General features: G+C 59.3%; 2 protein-coding genes across 2 annotated transcripts; both read right to left on the bottom strand.

Moving 5' to 3' along the window:
• Nucleotides 1–1,580: 1,580 nt before the first annotated feature.
• Nucleotides 1,581–9,210, bottom strand: GC (GC vitamin D binding protein). The gene is made up of 12 exons (XM_009897049.2): nt 9,042–9,210; nt 7,087–7,156; nt 5,842–5,974; nt 5,553–5,764; nt 4,645–4,777; nt 4,466–4,560; nt 4,078–4,207; nt 3,758–3,960; nt 2,994–3,126; nt 2,801–2,898; nt 1,987–2,119; nt 1,581–1,894 (listed from the first exon to the last, which is right to left on the bottom strand). The coding sequence occupies exons 1-12, from the start codon at nt 9,196–9,198 to the stop codon at nt 1,841–1,843; spliced, it is 1,551 nt and encodes a 516-aa protein (XP_009895351.2). The 5' UTR covers nt 9,199–9,210; the 3' UTR covers nt 1,581–1,840.
• Nucleotides 9,211–11,290: 2,080 nt separating this feature from the next.
• NPFFR2 (neuropeptide FF receptor 2) lies at nt 11,291–15,218 on the bottom strand. Its single transcript, XM_054172500.1, has 3 exons — nt 14,891–15,218; nt 13,517–13,616; nt 11,291–12,169 (listed from the first exon to the last, which is right to left on the bottom strand). The coding sequence occupies exons 1-3, from the start codon at nt 15,216–15,218 to the stop codon at nt 11,335–11,337; spliced, it is 1,263 nt and encodes a 420-aa protein (XP_054028475.1). The 3' UTR covers nt 11,291–11,334.
• Between the last annotated feature and the right edge of the window lie 3,306 nt (nt 15,219–18,524).

Genomic DNA, 18,524 nt, shown 5'->3' with positions numbered 1-18,524 from the left:
AAAAAAAAAGAAGGAAAAAAAAAGAAGGAAAAAAAAGAAGGAAAAAAAAAAAGAAGGAAAAAAAAGAAGAAGAAGGAAAAAAAAGAAGAAGAAGGAAAAAAAAGAAGGAAAAAAAAAAAGGAAAAAGGACCAAAAAAAAAGGAGGGATAAAAAGCAGCTGAAGCTGCTGAAGCTATTTTAGTATTTCTATTTTTCAAAGTGCTGTGTCTAATGAAAAAGAAAAAAGGCCAAAAAAAAAAAGGAAATAAAAGTAACTTTGTGCATTTGGTGGGGAGCTGCTTCTCCTTCTTCCTCCCCTTCAGACAGGGGGAGAAGGGGAGGGGTTGGAAGGCACCTCCACAGCTCCTCCCCTTCCCAAGCTCCTGTCTGACTGACTCCACATCCTCCATCACTCTTCCATGGAGTCATTCCTGGGATGGGTTGGAAGGGACCTACAGAGCTCCTCCCCTTCCCAAGCTCCTGTCTGACTGACTCCACATCCTCCATGGATTCATTCATGGATTGGGTTGGGTTGGAAGGGATCTCCAGAGGTTCCCCCCTGCAAGGTTGTAACGGGTTGGGTTGGGTTGGGTTGGAAGGGATCGCCAGAGCTCCTCCCCTGCAAGGTTGTAATGGGTTGGGTTGGGTTGGAAGGGACCTCCAGAGCTCCTCCCTTCCCAAGGCCCTGTCTGATTGATTCCACATCCTCCATCATTCTTCATGGATTCATTCATGGATTGGGTTGGGTTGGAAGGGATCTCCAGAGGTTCCCCCCTGCAAGGTTGTAATGGGTTGGGTTGGGTTGGAAGGGATCTCCAGAGCTCCTCCCCTGCAAGGTTGTAATGGGTTGGGTTGAGTTGGAAGGGACCTCCAGAGCTCCTCCCTTCCCATGGCCCTGTCTGATTGAGTCCACATCCTCCATCACTCTTCATGGATTCATTCATGGGATGAATGGGAGAGTTGGGGCTGTTCAGCCAGGAGAAGGGAAGGCTGCAGGGAGACCTTGGAGCAGCCTTCCAGGACCTGAAGGGGCTCCAGGAGAGCTGGGGAGGGACTTCTGACATGGGCTGGGAGTGACAGGACAAGAGGCAATGGTTTGAAACTGAGCAGGGCAGTTGGACACCAGGAGGAAGCTGTGCACAAGGAGGGTGGTGAGACTGGAACAGGTTGTCCAGAGAGGTGCTGGAGGCCCTGTCCCTGCACCACACATGGAGGGGAATATCCTGATAGTCACCAAGAGCCATCCTGAGGGGCATTTGCTGGGTGGGTTTGGTGGGTTGGCTTCATTTCTTAGACTGTTAGCTTCCAGGACTAGAGGTGGGACTGCTCCTCCTCTTCCTCCCTGCAGGACCATGCCCCTTCCACTGCAGCAGGCTGCCCAGGGAAGTTGTGGATGCCTCTTGCCCACAGTTGTTCAAGACCAGGCTGGATGAGGCCCCAGGCAGCCTGGGCTGGTGGGAGCTGTCCCTGCCCATGGCAGGGGGTTGGAACTGGATGATCTTGAAGGTCCCTTCCAACCCAAGCCATTCTGTGATTCCCAGCCTCCCAATCTCCCCAGGGTGCAGAAAACCTCTCCAGCAGCACTGAGGATGCTTTTTGAAGTCTTTATTGCAGGAGCCCATGGATGGTGATGGCAGTGGGGAGCAGCAGGCCTGGGGACACCGTCCTCTCCGGGTGCAGAGAGAAGTATCCACCTGTGGAGCATCCTCCAGCCCAGGTCCTTCTTGCTCCACTTTGAGGTCCTGCCCCACAGAGCTCAGCCACACTTCCTAGCCCCTTATCACCCTCTTTCCATCACCTGTGACCAGAGAGGTGGTCCTTGACACTGGACCCCCCACCCTGGCTGCTCAGCTCTGGGCACCTAGCCCAGGAGGCAGGACCCTCCGGCACACAGCTCTCCCAGCTCCGAGCTCACCTGCAGAGGGGAAGGAAGAGCCAAGGGGCAGCCCCAGGTAGGCAGCTGGCCACCAGCCTGGCGTGGGGCTGGGCTGGGGGCCATGGCCTTACCTTGGAGGAGCAGTAGAGAGGAGGTGAGTTGTGAGGGCAGCAGGTGGAGGCAAAGTCAGCTTGCTGCTCCACCAGCTGCCCCAGCTGCTCTGCGCTGGCCTTGGGCACTGCCTGTGCCAAGCTCTCCTGCAGCCTGCAGAGAGCACAGCAGGAGGCTTCAGGCTCAGGGAATCAGTAAAGGGTGGAAAACACCAGGGAACAGGTTGTCCAGAGCTGTGCTGGTGGAGGCCCCCTCCCTGCAGGGGTCAAACTTGAGGTGGCCCTGGGCAGCCTGCTCTGGTTGGCATTGTCCCTGCTGCCCTGCAGGGAGGTTTGGATGAGAGGAGCTTGGAGGGAGCCTTTCCAGCTCTGTGTTGTCACTGTCCCCTCTGCCTTCACTGCTGCCTCACCCAGCCAGCTTCCAACCATCTTTCACCACAGAATGGTTTGGGTTGGAAAAGCCTTCCAAGATCACCAAGTCCAACCATCAGCCCCAACCCCACCATGGCCACCAAACCACGGCCCCAAGTGCCATGGCCACGGGTTTCTTGCACCCCTCCAGAGATGGGGAACTCCACCACCTGCCTGGGCAGCCTGTTCTAATGCTTGAAACAGGGAGGTTCCAGGGGTGTCAAACACCCATATGGCATTTGGGAGGGTGTGGGGGGGGAGAGAAGCACATGTGGGTGGCAGCAGGAGCAGGGTGGGATGCCCTGCAAGGGCATTTTGCTGCTATTTAGACTCAAACCAACCTTTTCATCCTTGATTTGGGCCAAATTGGGACTGATTTCAGTTCTGGAGGGGTGGGGGGAAAGGGGCTGGTCTCAAGGCTCACCTCTTCTTGAAGTCAAGGAAAGTGAGCTGGGTGTACTGGCCACAGAGCTGGTTGGCCTTCTCCAGGAAGGGAGGCAGCTTCTCCCCCGTCTGCAGGCGCTGGGTGGCAGAGGAACGGTGTCACGGGGCTGGGGACACCCTCTGGGGGCTGCAGAGCCCCATGGGGGGGGCAGCAGGGCGTCCCCACCGCTCACCTTGGCCTGCAGGCAGCTGGAGGGGTCCTTGGCAGAGCAGCATTCCTCCCTGGCTTTGCTGGCAGCGTCGTAGAGGGTGCTGAGGGCAGCCTCGGGGAGGCTGGGGTGCCTCCGTGCCAGCTCGAACAGGTACCTGCAGCAGGGGGGTGGAGGAGGCTTCCTCACTGGTGCTGCTCAGTGTGGGCTGGGGGCTGTGCCTCACATTGCTGTGCAGCCTCTGGGGGAGATATCCCTGAGGGGAGACTGAGGCAGGGGAGGGAGGGGGGTCCCCACCTTCTCCTAACAATCACCAAACCACACAGTGAAGGCAAGGGGAGAACCAAAGAGCCGCTGAGGTTGAAAGAGATCTCAGAGATCACCAAGCCAACCTCTCACCCAGAGCTCACAGCCCCAGCAGTGCTGCTGAGCCACTGCCACTGACCCCTGCTGGGAAGGAATTGTTCCTCAGACCCAACCTGAAGCTCCCCTGGCACAACCTGAGGCTGCTTGCTCTGGTCCTGTCCCTTGTTGCCTGTGAGAGGAGCCCAACCCCCAGCTCGCTGCAGCCTCCTCTCAGGCAGCTGTAGAGGGCAAGGAGGTCTCCAAGGGGAGAGCCTCCTCTTCTCCAGACTGAACACCCCCAGCTCCCTCAGCTGCTCCTCCCCAGCCCTGTTCTCCAGACCCTTCCCCAGCTTGGTTGCCCTTCTCTGGACCTTCAGTGTCCTTCTGGGAACTGAGCCCAGGACTCAGGGTGCGGCATCTCCAGCACCGTGGGCACCACTCACCTCTTGGCATGGCGAGCCCCCTCCTCACCACACAGCTGCTTGTCCAGGGACTTGGGCACCTCAGGCAGCTTGGGGGCAGGTGCTGGTGGCAAAGCAGAGATGCAGAAGTAGTTCTCCATGAGGTTCTTGCCCTTGCAGCAGTCGGCAACCCTCTTGTCTCGGGCAGACAGCGAGCTGCAGGCTTTGGCTGTGTGCTCTGACAGCTGTGGAGAGGAGGAGCACAGGGGGAGGAAGCCCCTCACCGTGGGTGGGCTTCACTCCCTAAGCCCCTCCTGGGCCCCAGGAGGTGGGTTTGGGGTGGGGCTCCTGGCTCAGCCTACCTTCCTCTGCATGCAGTCCTCGGCCACCGAGTCGCAGCACTGGGAGAACACCTCGGCAGCATTCTCTGCCAGGGGGGAGAGGTCCTCGAAGGAAGCTGCAGGCACCTTCTGAGCCAGGGAGGTGAGGTAGCTGGGCAGCACAGGGGGAACCAGGGGCTTAGGGAGCAAAGTCCCCCCTGACCCCACCAACAGCTGCCAGGCAAGGGGGTCTTGGGAGGGAGGTGGTGAGGAACCTCGGGGCTCGCTCTGCGCCTCCACCCTGCACACCCACGGCTGGGGGTTGCCCCTGGGGCAGCTTTGTGCAGGCTGCCTGCCAGCAGCTCGAAGCAGGAGCCTGCTGCCAGCTGTTCTGGTGCTGATGGGGACAAAAAGGCAGTCCCCCCCTTACCTGAAGGTGACCTTGTCCTTGCCATAGGCGGCGAAGCGGGAGCAGGCCCGGTTGGACAGCAGGGTCAGCAGGGACAGGGTTTTCCTTGCCAGTTTCTGCCACACACCAAGAGGATGGAGGTGGCCCAGGGAAGCACAAGAAGCCCTTCCCAAGCCAGTATCACGGTATCAGGACCTCACCTCCTTCAGGAAGCAGGCAGTGGGCACGGGGGAGATGCAGCAGGTGGAGACCATGGAGAGGAAGCTCCTGGTGGAGCCCAGGAGCACGGGCAGGGGAGCCTGGCCATAGCTGCTGGCATACTCATACAGGAACCTGCAGGCAGAGGTGGGCTGAGGAGCTCCAGCACCCCAGGGCTGGGTGCTCAGCTGCAGGAGATGTGTGGGGCTTGGGGGGCTTGGGGCTGCTCAGGGGTAGAAGCCCTCTCCAGAGAGAGAGAGATTGGCCATTGGGATGTGCTGCCCAGGGAGGTGGTGGAGTCACCATCCCTGGAGGGGTTTAGGAGGAGCCTGGCTGAGGCCCTTGGTGCCATGGTTTAGTTGATCAGATGGTGCTGGGTGAGAGGTTGGACTGGATGATAGAATAGAATAGAATTAACCAGGTTGGAAAAGACCTAAGAGATCATCAGGTCCAACCTGCCACCCAAGACCTCATGGCTATTAAACCATGGCCTCAAAGGTCTTTTTCAACCTGGTCTATTCTATTCTATTCTATTCTATTCTATTCTATTCTATTCTATTCTATTCTATTCTATTCTATTCTATTCTATTCTATTCTATTCTATTCTATTCTATTCTATTCCATTCCATTCCATTCCATCCCATCCCATCCCATCCCATCCCATCCCACCCCCTGCAGCCAGCTTCATCACCCCAAGCCACGGGAGGGGGCCGGTGGCCCCTCTCCAAGCAGCTGCACCCCTCACCCCTTTGCTCAGATGCTGCTCCTGGAGCGGGGGAGGGCTGTGCAGGGCACCCTGAGGGCGCAGCAGCCACGGCAGAGAGGTGAGCTAAGGAAGGCGCTGCTTGGAGGGGCTCCTCGGCTCGGCTGGGAGCTCTCCATCAGCACCACCGCCCCCAGCCCCCTTTACCGGTCTGCAAAGTCCTTGGGGTCCTTCTTGAAGGCCTGGCAGAGCTCCTCGTTGGAGGGCTGGAGGTAGCGCGGCAGCTGCTGGGGGGGGTGGCGCAGGGCTGCCAGGCACAGCTTCTGCTCCAGCCCCTCCTGGCCGCAGCAGCCGGCAGTGCCCGGGTGGAAGGGGAAGGGAGAGGCCCCGCTGCAGGACTTGGCCGACAGAGCCGAGGACTGCCGGAGAAAGGAAGAGGTTAGGTGCTGGGGGCCAGCCCGGGGCCCTCCACCCCCTCTTTTGGGGTCAGCCTCACCCCGGCGTCGTAGCAGGAGGGGTCGGCACCGGCGGCGCAGCAGGTGGCAGCCAGGGACACGATCTCCTGCACCAGGTGCTCGATCTCCTCGAAGGTGGCATTGGAGTACTTCCTGCTGTTGGCTATGATGTTCCTGGCAGCAGGGAGCAAGGAGAGGGTGAGCTGGGGGCGAGTTACTGCCCCTTAAACAAGGAGAGGGTGAGCTGGGGGCGAGTTCCTGCCCCTGAGGCAAGGAGAGGATGAGCTGGGGGCGAGTTACTGCCCCTTAAACAAGGAGAGGATGAGCTGGGGGCGAGTTCCTGCCCCTGAGGCAAGGAGAGGATGAGCTGGGGGCGAGTTACTGCCCCTTAAACAAGGAGAGGGTGAGCTGGGGGCAAGTTCCTCTTCTTTCAGCAAGGAGAGGATGAGCTGGGGGCAGGTTCCTGCCCCTTAGGCAAGAAGAGGATGAGCTGGGGGCGAGTTCCTGCCCCTTAGGCAAGAAGAGGATGAGCTGGGGGCGAGTTCCTGCCCCTTAGGCAAGGAGAGGGTGAGCTGGGGGCGAGTTCCTGCCCCTTAGGCAAGGAGAGGGTGAGCTGGGGGCGAGTTCCTGCCCCTTAGGCAAGGAGAGGGTGAGCTGGGGGCGAGTTCCTGCCCCTTAAACAAGGAGAGGATGAGCTGGGGGCAAGTTCCTCTTCTTTCAGCAAGGAGAGGATGAGCTGGGGGCAGGTTCCTGCCCCTTAAACAAGGAGAGGATGAGCTGGGGGCAGGTTCCTGTCCCTTAGGCAAGGAGAGGGTGAGCTGGGAGCAAGTTCCTCTTCTTTCAGCAAGGAGAGGATGAGCTGGGGGCAGGTTCCTGCCCCTTAAACAAGGAGAGGATGAGCTGGGGGCAGGTTCCTGTCCCTTAGGCAAGGAGAGGGTGAGCTGGGGGCAAGTTCCTCTTCTTTCAGCAAGGAGAGGATGAGCTGGGGGCAGGTTCCTGCCCCTTAAACAAGGAGAGGATGAGCTGGGGGCAGGTTCCTGCCCCTTAGGCAAGGAGAGGATGAGCTGGGGGCAGGTTCCTGCCCCTTAGGCAAGGAGAGGATGAGGTGGGAGCACTTCCCTCTTTCTTAAAACCATGCCCCCCTCACCCCCCCTTTGTTCTTCTAAAATGGGGCTCAAACCCTCCCATTTCTAAGTTGATTTTTGTTGTTGTTCCTTCGGGGGGGTGGGGGGTGGATGGGCTGGGTTTAGGTGCTGGAGTGCCCTGGGAGGGCAGGAGGTACTTACAGGGTCCTGAATTCCTCCTTCCCCAGGGCGTTGAACTCCTGGCAGACCTTGTCCCGGATGTAAGCTTTGCCTGGAAGAGCAGGAAAAGGAGGGTTTGAGAGCAGGATTTGTGTCTTGGCTCGCTTGAGGGCAACCAAGGTGGGGTCTGGGGAAGCCAGGAGCTGGTGATGTGCTGGGCTTGGTCTGTGGGACACCCCCAGCTTTGCTCTCCCCTCTTGTGCCCTTCTCTTTAGGGGGGCAACAGAGCTCATTTCCAGCACCTTTCCACCTTGCAGACAGAAAGAAACCCTACCAAGACAGCTCCACAAAACCCATCCCAAGGCTGTGGAGCTCTGGGATTATTCCCTTGAGGATTGCACCCTCCTGCTACTCTCCCAAGTCAGAGGTGGTGGTGATCCCTAGGGAGGTGCTGGGCTTGGAGGAACATCTTTGGTACCCAGGCTGCTTGGGTCAGAGGAAGGGACAAGGGGAAAACTCTTCTCTGAGCTAGGAGAGGACAAGAAGGACATTGAGGGGCTGGAGTGTGCCCAGAGAAGGGCAGCAGAGCTGGGGAAGGGTCTGGAGAGCAGGGCTGGGAAGGAGCAGCTGAGGGAGCTGGAGAAGGCTGAGGTTGGAGCCAGGTGGGGCTTGGTCTCTCCTCCCTAGTCTCAGGGGACAGAAGGAGAGGCAGTGGCCTGAAATTGTGCCAGGGGAGGCTTAGATTGGAGGTGAGGAGAAATGTCTTTGCTGCAGGAGTGGTCAGGGGTTGGAATAGGCTGCCCAGGGAGGTGATGGAGTCCCCAGCCCTGGAGGTGTTCCAGGAAGGTTGGGGCCGTGGTGGTGTTGGGTGGATGGTGGCACTGCACCTCAGAGGGCTTTCCCAACCCAGCCATTCCATGAGTCTATCAGGTGCCTTCACCCCTGGTCCAAAGGGACAGTTCTGTGCACTTGAGATGTGTCCTGTTGGGTTTTCTGGCAGGGTTTGGAGCTCCTGGAGCTCTGGAGACAGGACCATGGAGGCCAGGGGCAGCCAGGAGTGCAGGCAGCCCTTGGGTGACTGTCTCCTGGGGTGCTTTGTGCAGAAGCAGGGCTGGTTAGACTTTGGTACCAGCAGGTAAACACTGATAGCAGTATTTGCTGGCCACCTCCCCACAGCCAGGGGCTTGCTGCTGCGACAGCCAAGGTCACCTTGGCCAGTGGGAAAGAAAGGCTGAGGGGGTGGGGTGGGGGAGTCTCCATCTCTGCAGACTTTCCAAACCCACCTAGACATGTCCCTGTGTGACCTTCTCTAGGTGACCCTGCCTTGGTGTAGGGGACTGGATGATCTCCAGAGGTCCCTTCCAACCCCTGCCACTCTGGGGGCTCTGCTGGGCTCTGGTCACAGAGGGGAAAGGGGGAAGCTGTGGGGAAAGGATCTCCTCTCCTGGCAGCAACAGCAGCTGTGGGGCACAGATTCACTGCTTGCAGTGGCCTGGAAGGGACCCTCCAAAGGCATCTTGTCCAACCCCCTCCCTGCACTCAGCAGGGACATCTCCAACCAGATCAGGCTGCCCAGGGCCACATCCAGTCTGATCTTGAATGTCTCCAGGGATGGAGCCTCAACCACATCCCTGGGCAGCCTATTCCAGTGTCTCCCCACCCTCATGTGATGATCTTCCTTCTGATGTCCAACCCAAACCTGCCCTGCTCTAGTTCCTAGGGACACCTCCCACCAGCCCAGGTTGCTCCGGGCCTCATCCAGCCTGGCTTTGAACACCTCCAGGGAGGAGGCATCCACAACCTCCCTGTGCATCCTGTGCCAGTGTCTCCCCAGCCTTCCTCTAAAGAGTTTCTCCCTCATCTCCAGTCTAAATCCCACACCTTTCCCTTTCCTCTCTCTGATTCCAGCCCAGCCATTGGGATGGGGAGAGGGAGGACCACCCAAAGCTGCACCCTGGGGTGGAGCAAAGCCCCCAGCAGATGCCAAAGGTCCTTACCTCGGTGCATGGCATGAGTGCTGGCTAAAAGCAGCAGCAGCAGGGAGAGAGCTGCCCTCATCTTGGGGCTGGTTTTGCTTCTTCTGCCACAAAGTGATGCCTGGAAACCCATCCTGGTGTTTATAGGGAGGGGAGGCCTCCTGGCTGGGTCAATCATTAATCCCAGCAGCGGGGCAGAGGTTGAGCATCCTTGGCCTGCCTGCCACAGCCTGGCATCCAGCACCTCCAATGTCAGCCCAGCTTTAATCATTAACTCCACAAAAAAAAGGGGGGATGTGTTGCTGCAGGACCTCAGGCAGGGTCCTCCTGCCCAGGATGGGTGATGGGCACAATTCAGGCAACTGGAAGAGGCTGCCCAGGGAGGTGGTGGAGTGCCCACCCCCCTGAAGGTGTTCAAGAAAGATGTGGCCATGGCACTTGGGGCCATGGTTTGGTGGCCATGGTGGTGCTGGGTTGCTGGTTGGACTGCATGATCTTGGGAGGGCTTTCCCAACCAAGACAATTCTCTGATTGTATGAAGCACGAGAGAGGTGGCAGGGAAAGTGTCCTCTGCATCCCACAAGGCCAAGAAGTGCTCCTTCCACCACACTTTTGGGGTGCAGACACACCAAAGGCTCCCAGAATGGGGATTTTTAGGTGGGAACAACTGCTGTGTGCAGGGTGGTGACCTGATGTGGTGCCCTGCTCTGCTGGGACCAGTGCTGGGTCAGCCTGACACCCAGCTGAGATGACCCATGGCGTGGTGCCATCCCCAGAGCAGGTGCTGCCTCAGAACAGACGAGTAGTTGGGTGGATGGATGAGTGGAGGGATGAAAAGATGAGTGTTTAGGTGGATGGATGAGGGGGTGGAGGGAGGGAGGAATGAGGAGATGAATAGTTGGGTGCATGCATGAGTGGGTGGATGGAGGGATGGAGGGAGGGAGGGAAGGGGGAGGGCAGCCAACTCATTGTCAGCGCTGCTCTTCCCCACAGGCAGCACAACTACCAGGAGGTGTATGAGCAGCAGGATGAGGACACAGCAAGTCCATCCTCCCGCTGTGCAGGGGTGTCCCAGCCATCGACTGCCACCACCCTGGGCAGCGGCAGCTGGAGCTGCCAGGGCTGTGCGGCTGGGGCTCCAAACTGGGCTCATGGGGCCAGTTTGGAAGCTGAGCGGAGCGGAGGAAGCCCTGACGGCCGCCGTCGCCTCCCGTCTCCGTCCGTTCTACTCCCGATAAAGCCGCCCACAGCGCGGGGCTGGCAGTCGCTCGGCTGGAAACGGCAGCGTGCTCGGCGAGGAGCAAACCTGCGCCCCAGAGCCACAGGACTCACCCGGTACCTCCGCCCCGGTAGCGGCGTAGCCGCGGCGCTGCCTGTCCCATGCGCAAGGAGCGAAGCGGCGCAGCTGCTGCGCGGAGCGGAGGAAGTTTGAGCCCCGGCGGCCGTCGCGGCGTCTCCGTTCTCCCCGGGTAACGCCGCCCGCGGCTCCGCGATGGCGGCAGCCTGCCTGGACGCCCCTCTGGCGGGGCCAGATGAGGTACGGTAGGGGGTCTCGGTGGGGGTTAAATCTGCTCTCCGCGGGGGGTCTCGGTGGGGCTTAAATCTGCTCCCCGGGGGGGGTCTTGGTGAAGGTCAGCTCTGCTGCCCGGGGGGTGCTCGGTGGGGGTTGAATCTGCTCCCCGGGGGGGTCCTGGTGAGGGTCAGCTCTGCTGCCCGGGGGGTGCTCGGTGGGGGTTGAATCTGCGCTCCAGGGGGAGGCTCGGTGGGGCTTAAATCTGCTCCCCGGGGGGGTCGTTAAAGGCTTCGGGGAAGTCTCGCCCCTGCTGCCGGGCTGGAGCCGACCCGCCGCTGACCAATCAGCGGTGGCCAATAGCGAGGAGGGGCTGGGGCTGTGGTGGCGCCGTCTGGCGGACGAGACGCGGCAGCGCAGGAGCTTGTCTTGCTGCCAGCTGCAGCTCTCCTTCAACACAGAAGCATTTTGACTTTATTTTGGGGGCTAGCAGAGCCTGAGGTTTCCCCACACAACAAAGCAGCTCTGCTAGGCGCAAGGACACAGAATCACAGAACAGCAGGTTGGAAGGGACCCCCAGGGATCCTCTGGCCCAACCTCTCTAGGCGATGGAGTTGAAATGAGCTGCCCCAGCAGCCTGCCCAGTGTAGGGGAATCCACAGCTTCCCTTGGGAGATGATTCCAGTGTCTCACTGGTGAAAAGCTTTCTTCTGGATTCCAAGCAGCAGACTTTTCCCAGCACTAACTTGTCCCCATCACCCCTTGACTCCTGGTCAAGAGGGAGCCTGCATCCTCCTCCCCCCCTCACTCGATCCCATCGGCACAGGGCTCTCCGAGATCCTCCATCGCCATCTCCTGCTGGTCGTTCACCCAGTTGCCTTTCTTAACTCTCTTCCTCTCCTCCTCAGCCCTTTGGCAGGCCTGCTCCCGGGCTGCCTGGCCCTCGGCAGCCGGCGGGGCGGCCGGGGCCGGCTGCCCGCAGCCCTCCCCGGGGGGCGGCCGCCCGCGGCGGAGCCGCAGCCCGAAGGCCGCCCGGAAGCCCCTGCGGAAGTTCTCGTTGAAGAAGCCGTAGACGATGGGGTTGATGCTGCTGTTGAAGAAGGCCAGCCAGTGAGCCAGGGGGTAGAGGTAAACGTTGATGACCTGCAGCTGGAGGGCCGAGAGCTCGGCGTAGTCCGAGAGCAGCATCAGAGTCCAGAGGGGCAGCCAGGAGAGGGTGAAGAGCGCGGCCACCACCATCAGCATCTTGATCACCTTCTGCTTCTTCCTGCCGCCCCCCAGCCGCCGCCGCCGCCCAGGCTCGCCCGGCACGGGCAGAGCCGGGCTGGAGAGGGCCACGCTGATCCTGGCGTACATCAGGAGGATGAGGGAGAGGGGAGCCAGGTAGATGTTGGCGAACAGCACGGCGGTGTAGACCCTCCTCATGCCCGGCTCGGGCCAGGCCTCCCGGCACCAGTAGACGGGGAGGGTCTGGTTGCCCCGGCCCAGCACCACCCTGAAGCGCTTCTCCTCTTGGATCTGCAGCATGACAGCAGAGGGACACATGATGGCCACGGCCAGGAGCCAGATGAGGGCGATGGTGGCCGCGGCGGCGGCGGCGCTCGGCTTCCGCTTGAAGGGGTGCACGATGCAGCGGAACCTGCGGCGGCGACACGGGCACAGCGCTGCCCCCGGCCCCAGGGGCAGCCCCGGGATGCAGCGGGGCAGAGAGCAGCGGCCAAGCTGCTGGAGGGGCTGCAGGGGGCTGGACAAGGGTGGCCAAGCTGCTGGAGGGGCTGCAGGGGGCTGGACAAGGGTGACCAAGCTGGTGGAGGGGGCTAGACAAGGGTGACCAAGCTGCTGGAGGGGCTGGAGGGGGCTGGACAAGGGTGACCAAGCTGGTGGAGGGGCTGGAGGGGGCTGGACAAGGGTGACCAGGTTGATGGAGGGGCTGGAGCAGGGATAGAGAAGAGCAACCATTTGGTGGAGGGAGTCCAGAGAGGGGCAACCAAACTGGTGGAGGGGGTTCAGAGAAGGGTAACCAAGCTGGTGGAGGGGCTGGAGGACAGGGCTGGTGAAGAGCAGCTGAGAGACCTGGGAGTGTTCAGCCTGGAGAAGAGGAGGCTGAGGAGAGACCTCCTTGCTCTCTACAGCTCCCTGGAAGGAGGTTGCAGTGAGGTGGGGGCTTGGTCTCTTCTCCCAGGGAACAAGCAAGAGGATGAGGAAATGGCCCAGGGGAGGTGGAACCTCCTGGGTTGCAGTTTATGTCCTTTGCCCCTCATCCTATCACAGGACAGCACCCAAAAGAGACTGGCCCCTTCTTGCCACCCCCCAGTGAGTGAGCTGGGTGGTAGTTGAGGCTGGAAGAGCCACTTGGAGGAGAGGGGAGCAGGAAAACTGCTGGAGAGTCCCTTCCAGGAAGGATTTTTGTTAAGCTGTTCTAAGAGCCTCTCCTTTGGCTGAATGTTTTACCTTTGCTTTTCCTCTTTCCCAGGGCCTCCTCACAAATAAAGGCTCCTGCTAGGAAGAGCTCTTGGTGCTGCTGCTCTCTGTGGGCTCCAAGGTCCCTTTCCAACCCAGCCCCATTCTGTGATCAAAAGCTCAGTCAGAAGTCTCATTTGCTGTTGGAAGTTTCCTCGGTGCTGCTCTGTCTCTGCCAAGCTGCAGCTGCTGCCCCAAAGCAGGTGCAAGGATCTGAGCTTTGCTGCCTAGCTGGGGAGGTGAGGAGCAGACCAAGCCCAGGTGCCCCTAGCTGCAGGAGGTAGCAGCAGAGGAGCAAACTGCTGTGGCTGTGGCCACCTTTTGTTTGCCTTAATTGCCTTAGGAGCACATTTCCAACTAATCAGTGGCAGGGCTGAGTGAGAACCTGCTGGAGGGTGTGACAGGGAGGGGTTGGGGCTGGAGGATCTTCCAAGTCCTTTCCAACCCAAACCATTTGGTGAATGTGTGGTGAGGTGGCCAGAGGGAGATGCTCCCAAGCCACAGTTTAGGCTCTGCACCTTCTTACCTGTCCACAGCAATAGCAACCAGAGTGAAGACAGAGGCAGAAACTGAGATGCCTTGCACCATCCCACTCAGCTTGCAGACCAGGCTCCCAAATGGCCATCCTGCAAGGAAAGAAGCAAGCTGAGGTTGCCACCACCACCACCTCCTCTACCACCTCCCTGCAGCATGATGTTTCTAGCAGAATCACAGAACTGTCAGGGCTGGAAGGGAGCTCAAGGCTCAGCCAGCTCCAACCCCCTGCCATGGGCAGGGACACCTCACACCACAGCAGGTTGCTCACAGCCACATCCAGCCTGGCTGCAAACACCTCCAGGCAGGAGGCTTCCACCACCTCCCTGGGCAGCCTGTGCCAGGCTCTCACCACCCTCATGGGCAACAACTTCTTCCTCACAGCCAATCTGAATCTGCTCACTTCTACCCAGAAAGTGACACTGCTGTGAGCACAGACTGAGGGAGTTGGGGTTGTGCAGGCTGCAGAGGAGAAGGCTCCCAGGAGACCTCATTGTGGCCTTCCAGGATCTGCAGGGGGCTCCAAGAAAGCTGGGGAGGGACTTTTGAAGGTGTCAGGGAGTGATAGGACTGGGGGGGATGGAACAAAACTGGAAGTGGGGAGATTGAGATTGGATGTGAGGAAGAAGTTGTTTCCCATGAGGGTTGTGAGAGCCTGGCACAGGCTGCCCAGGGAGGTGGTGGAAGCCTCCTGCCTGGAGGTGTTTGCAGCCAGGCTGGAGGTGGCTGTGAGCAACCTGCTGCGGTGTGAGGTGTCCCTGCCCATGGCAGGGGGCTGGAGCTGGCTGAGCCTTGAGCTCCCTTCCAGCCCTGCAATGATTCTGTGACTTTCACCCCGGGACCACTCCATTCCTTTTGTGAGGCCACAGCAGGGGTTAGGGAGGAAGAGGTTGTGGAAGGACAATGCCCTGGGGGAGGTTCTGACCTCCCAGGAAACAGCAAAGCAAACCTTTGGGGTTTATCACCCCCTCAAAAGGAGGTCTCAGGACAAGAAAGGGTTTTTGCCTTGAGCCACTGCAGCTGGCTCAGAGAGCTGTCAGGGGTGGGAGGGACCTCAAGGCTCAGCCAGTTCCAGCCTCCCCTGCCACGGGCAGGGACACCTCACACTGGACTCCCCCAAGTCTTCCCAAACCCGTGAGACGCTGCTGGTGGGAGAATCCCTTCCCAAAGAGAAGGGATGTGGAAGTCAGCCCCAGCAGGAGGGGAGTTAGAGCCTTGGAGTCCTCCCCTCGGCACTTCCAGGGGCTCGAAACGCCGAGCCTGCAGAGCCTGCTCAGCGAGGAGCTCTCAGAGCCCCCAGGGAAGGCCATCAGCCCCCCTCAAACCCCCTCCAGCTCTTTGCACCCCGTGCTGGGAGCCATCCTACCTGCAATGATGTTGTCCAGGAGGGTGGTGGGCATGCAGAAGATGCCCACCAGCAGGTCGCTGACGGCCAGGTTGAAGATGAAGAGGTTGGTGACGGTGCGCATCTGCCTGCTCCTGAGCACCAGGAAGCACACCACCCCGTTGCCCAGCATGCAGAGGAGGAAGATGAGGAGGTAGGAGATGATGAAGACGGCTGCCACGGAGGGCTGGTGGAGGTAGAAGTCCACGTAGGAGACGTTGCCTCCCAGGTAGGGGTGGTGCTGCCCCCCGGTGGGGCTGGGCGCCGGCGGCCAAGCGAAGGAGGAGTTGGAGTCCAGCTTCCCGCTCATGGTGCGAGACCTGCTCTGCAAGATCGTTTCAGTGCAGGTCAGCCCGGGGGGCTTGAGTCTGGAGGGGCTGTGAGCTGGAGCACCTGCCCAGCTGGGGGCTCCTCACCCTGCCAGGGCTGAGCCTAGCAGCCACAGACTCGCAGAATCCCCCAGCCTGGAAAAGACCTCAGAGCTCATCCAGTCCAACCGTGACCTACTCCCCAGCACCTCCTGACAGCTCAGCCATGGCCCCCAGTGCCACAGACAGTCCCCCCTTGAGCACCTCCAGGGACAGACTCCACCAGCCCCCTGGGCAGCACACCCCAATGGCCAACAACTCTCTGGGAAGAACTTTCTCCTCACCTCCAGCCTAAACTTCCCCTAGCACAGCTCTCCCCAGCGGCTCTTTCCCCCTCCCCAGCGGCTCTTTCCCCCTCCCCAGCGGCTCTTTCCCCCTCCCCAGCGGCTCTTTCCCTCTCCCCAACTGCTTTCTCTCCCAATATGCTCTTTCCCTCTCTCCCCAGCTGCTCTTTCCCTCTCTCCCCAGCTGCTCTTTCCCTCTCTCCCCAGTGGCTCTTTCCCTCTCCCCAAAGCAGGAGGAATGGCTTTAGGATGATTTATTGGATCCACATCTTGGTTTTTTTCCTCCCCTGACAATATTTCATCACTCATCAGCTCTCAGCCTTCCCAGTAATGAAGTCTGGACTCATTTCTTTTGTGCCTCACTGATAAACAAGGAGTTGCCCAGAGCCTGGAGGCAGAGCTGGAGCTGTGTCTGCCTTCCCCAGCCTGATCACAGCAGAGCTAATGAAATGTTTGTGCCAGCCTGGCTGTAGCAGAGGGAGAGTGGCTTGCAGGAGCTGCCAGAGGTGTGTGGAGCTTCATTACCTCGAAGCTGAGGTGGAGAAGCAGTGGCTGGAAGGAGAGCTGAGGGCAGAGCCTGGTCTTTTCAGCAGGTATTTACCAGACAGTGCTAAATAAGCAGGAGAGGCACAGGAGGCAGAGCCAGCAGGCAGGGATGGAAGGGGGTGGGTGGGGAGGGAAACAATGCCAGGCATTGACACAAGGAGATGAGAAATCAAAGCAATTTGCTTCCAGATGGGCATGGCCTCCCTCCTTCCCTTCATGCACCAGGGGAAAGCCCTGCCAAGAAAAAGCAGGAGCCCCAGCCACTGACCAAGTGCCTCCTGCTGGCTGCTTAGCCACGGGTGGCTCCGCTGCTGAAACCCTAGGGGCACAAAGCAGCAGCAGCAGAAAGTCTCAGAGCACAACCAGGACAATCCCATGGCCCTGGAGAGGAGGAAAAGCACCAAGAAATCCCCATTTCATGAGCCCAGCTGAAGGCAATTACCAAGGGAAGGCAATTCTGCTGAAGCTGGCCACAGGGAGGAAATGTGGTAAGGGCTGGAGCCAGCCCACACTGCCTCACACCCAGCTGGCTTGGCTGGCTTGGGTTTTTCTCCTGTCTCTGAAACCTCACTGCTTGCAAAGGTCTGCAGGGACAGGAGCAGGGGCAATGGGTTTGAAATGAGAGCAGAGCAGGTTGGGATTGGATGTGAGGGAACAAGTTCTGCACCAGGAGGCTGCTGGAACGCTGCAAGAGGTTGCCCTGGGAGGTGGTTGAGGCTCTATAGTAGAATCAGAACTGTCAGGGTTGGAAGGGACCTCAAGGCTCAGCCAGCTCCAACCCCCCTGCCATGGGCAGGGACACCTCACACCACAGCAGGCTGCTGACAGCCACCTCCAGCCTGGCTGCAAACACCTCCAGGGATGAGGCTTCCACCACCTCCCTGGGCAGCCTGTGCCAGGCTCTCACCACCCTCATGGGGAACAACTTCTGCCTCACATCCAATCTCAGCCAATCCTCAGCTCTGCTGAGGAGCCAGAAAACACCCTGCTTGCAAAAGGCAGCCCCTGAGGGATGGCCAGTAAAATGCACTCAAAGATCAGCTCCTCACTCTGCAAGTGCCCCAGAAATCAGGGAGGGACAAATTCTGTGCTCCTGTGAAATCACAGACTTGGCAGGGGTGGAAGGGACCTCAGGGATCAGCCAGCTCCAACCCCCCTGCCATGGCCAGGGACACCTCACACTGCAGCAGGTTGCTCACAGCCACCTCCAGCCTGGCTGCAAACACCTCCAGGGATGGGGCTTGGCTTGGGGAATGGATGACTTACACAAGGCAGCCCCTGAGGGATGGCCTAAAAAACTGAACTGAAAATAAGCTAGAAGAGCAGCTCCTCACTCTGGAACTGCCTTAGCAAGCAGGAGGGGACAAATGGGTGACTGATCCTGGGAGGCAGTGGAGCAGATGGTGAGCAAGGCCTCAAAATAGGAGGGGAAAAAACACCCCAAAGACCTTTCCAGACACTGAGCTCCCCACTGAGGCTCAAGAATGTGAGAGGGAGAAGGACAGAAGAGACTGAAGCAGCTGATGAATGCCACAGGCAGGGCAGGCTCTTACCCAAGCCCAGGTTTCATTAGAGCATCATTAACTGCTTGGGAAGTGTTGGCAGGGATGCTTCGACTGCATTGTGCACTCAGTCTCTGCTGCCCCCTCTCAGCAGGAGCCTAGAAGCCAGAGCAGAGCACAGAGCTGCCTGAACCCAGGGTTGGATTGCCTTTGTCAGCCGGCAGAATCGCTGTGCTGGCTCCAGGGAAATGCCTCTCAAATCCCTTCAGCCTCAACAGAAGCACGGAGCAGCACTCAGCAACGGGAGGCTGCCAATTAGGGCAGGCAAAGAAAGGAGCTGGGGGAGAAAATCCACACTCAAGAGCAGCAAGTTGCAAGGAAAATGTTGTTTATTCTTTGATTTGCTTTGCTTTGGTTTCCTTTCCTTGCTGACATCTCCTCCCAGGAAAAGAAAGAAGGATTAGAAGGAGAAGCTCTTGGAAGGAGCAAGCCCAGGGAGAGCACCAGGCTGGAAGCTGCAGGCAGAGCTCTTCTGCATCATAGAGTCCTATGATGGGTAGGCTTGGAAGGGACCTTCAAAATCATCCAGTTCCAGCCCCCTGCCATGGGCAGGGACACCTCCCACCAGCCCAGCTTGCTCAAGGCCTCATCCAGCCTGGCCTGGAACACCTCCAGGGAGAGGGCATCCACAACCTCCCTGGGCAGCCTGTGCCAGTGTGTCCCCAGCCTCACTGGCAAGAATTTCTCCCTCATCTCCAGTCTCCTCTCCCCTCTCCCAGATCAAAGCCATTGTCCCTCCTCCCATCACTCCAAGCCCTTTTTCTCCCTCCCCAGCTCTCCTGGAGCCCCTTCTGATACTGGAAGGTTGCTCTAAGGTCTCCCTGCAGCCTTCTCTTCTCCAGGCTGAGCAACCCAA

Source organism: Dryobates pubescens, chromosome 24 (assembly GCF_014839835.1).
Source record: "Dryobates pubescens isolate bDryPub1 chromosome 24, bDryPub1.pri, whole genome shotgun sequence".
Classification (NCBI taxonomy): Eukaryota; Metazoa; Chordata; class Aves; order Piciformes; family Picidae; genus Dryobates; species Dryobates pubescens.
This window is presented reverse-complemented; position numbering and strand designations above follow the sequence as displayed.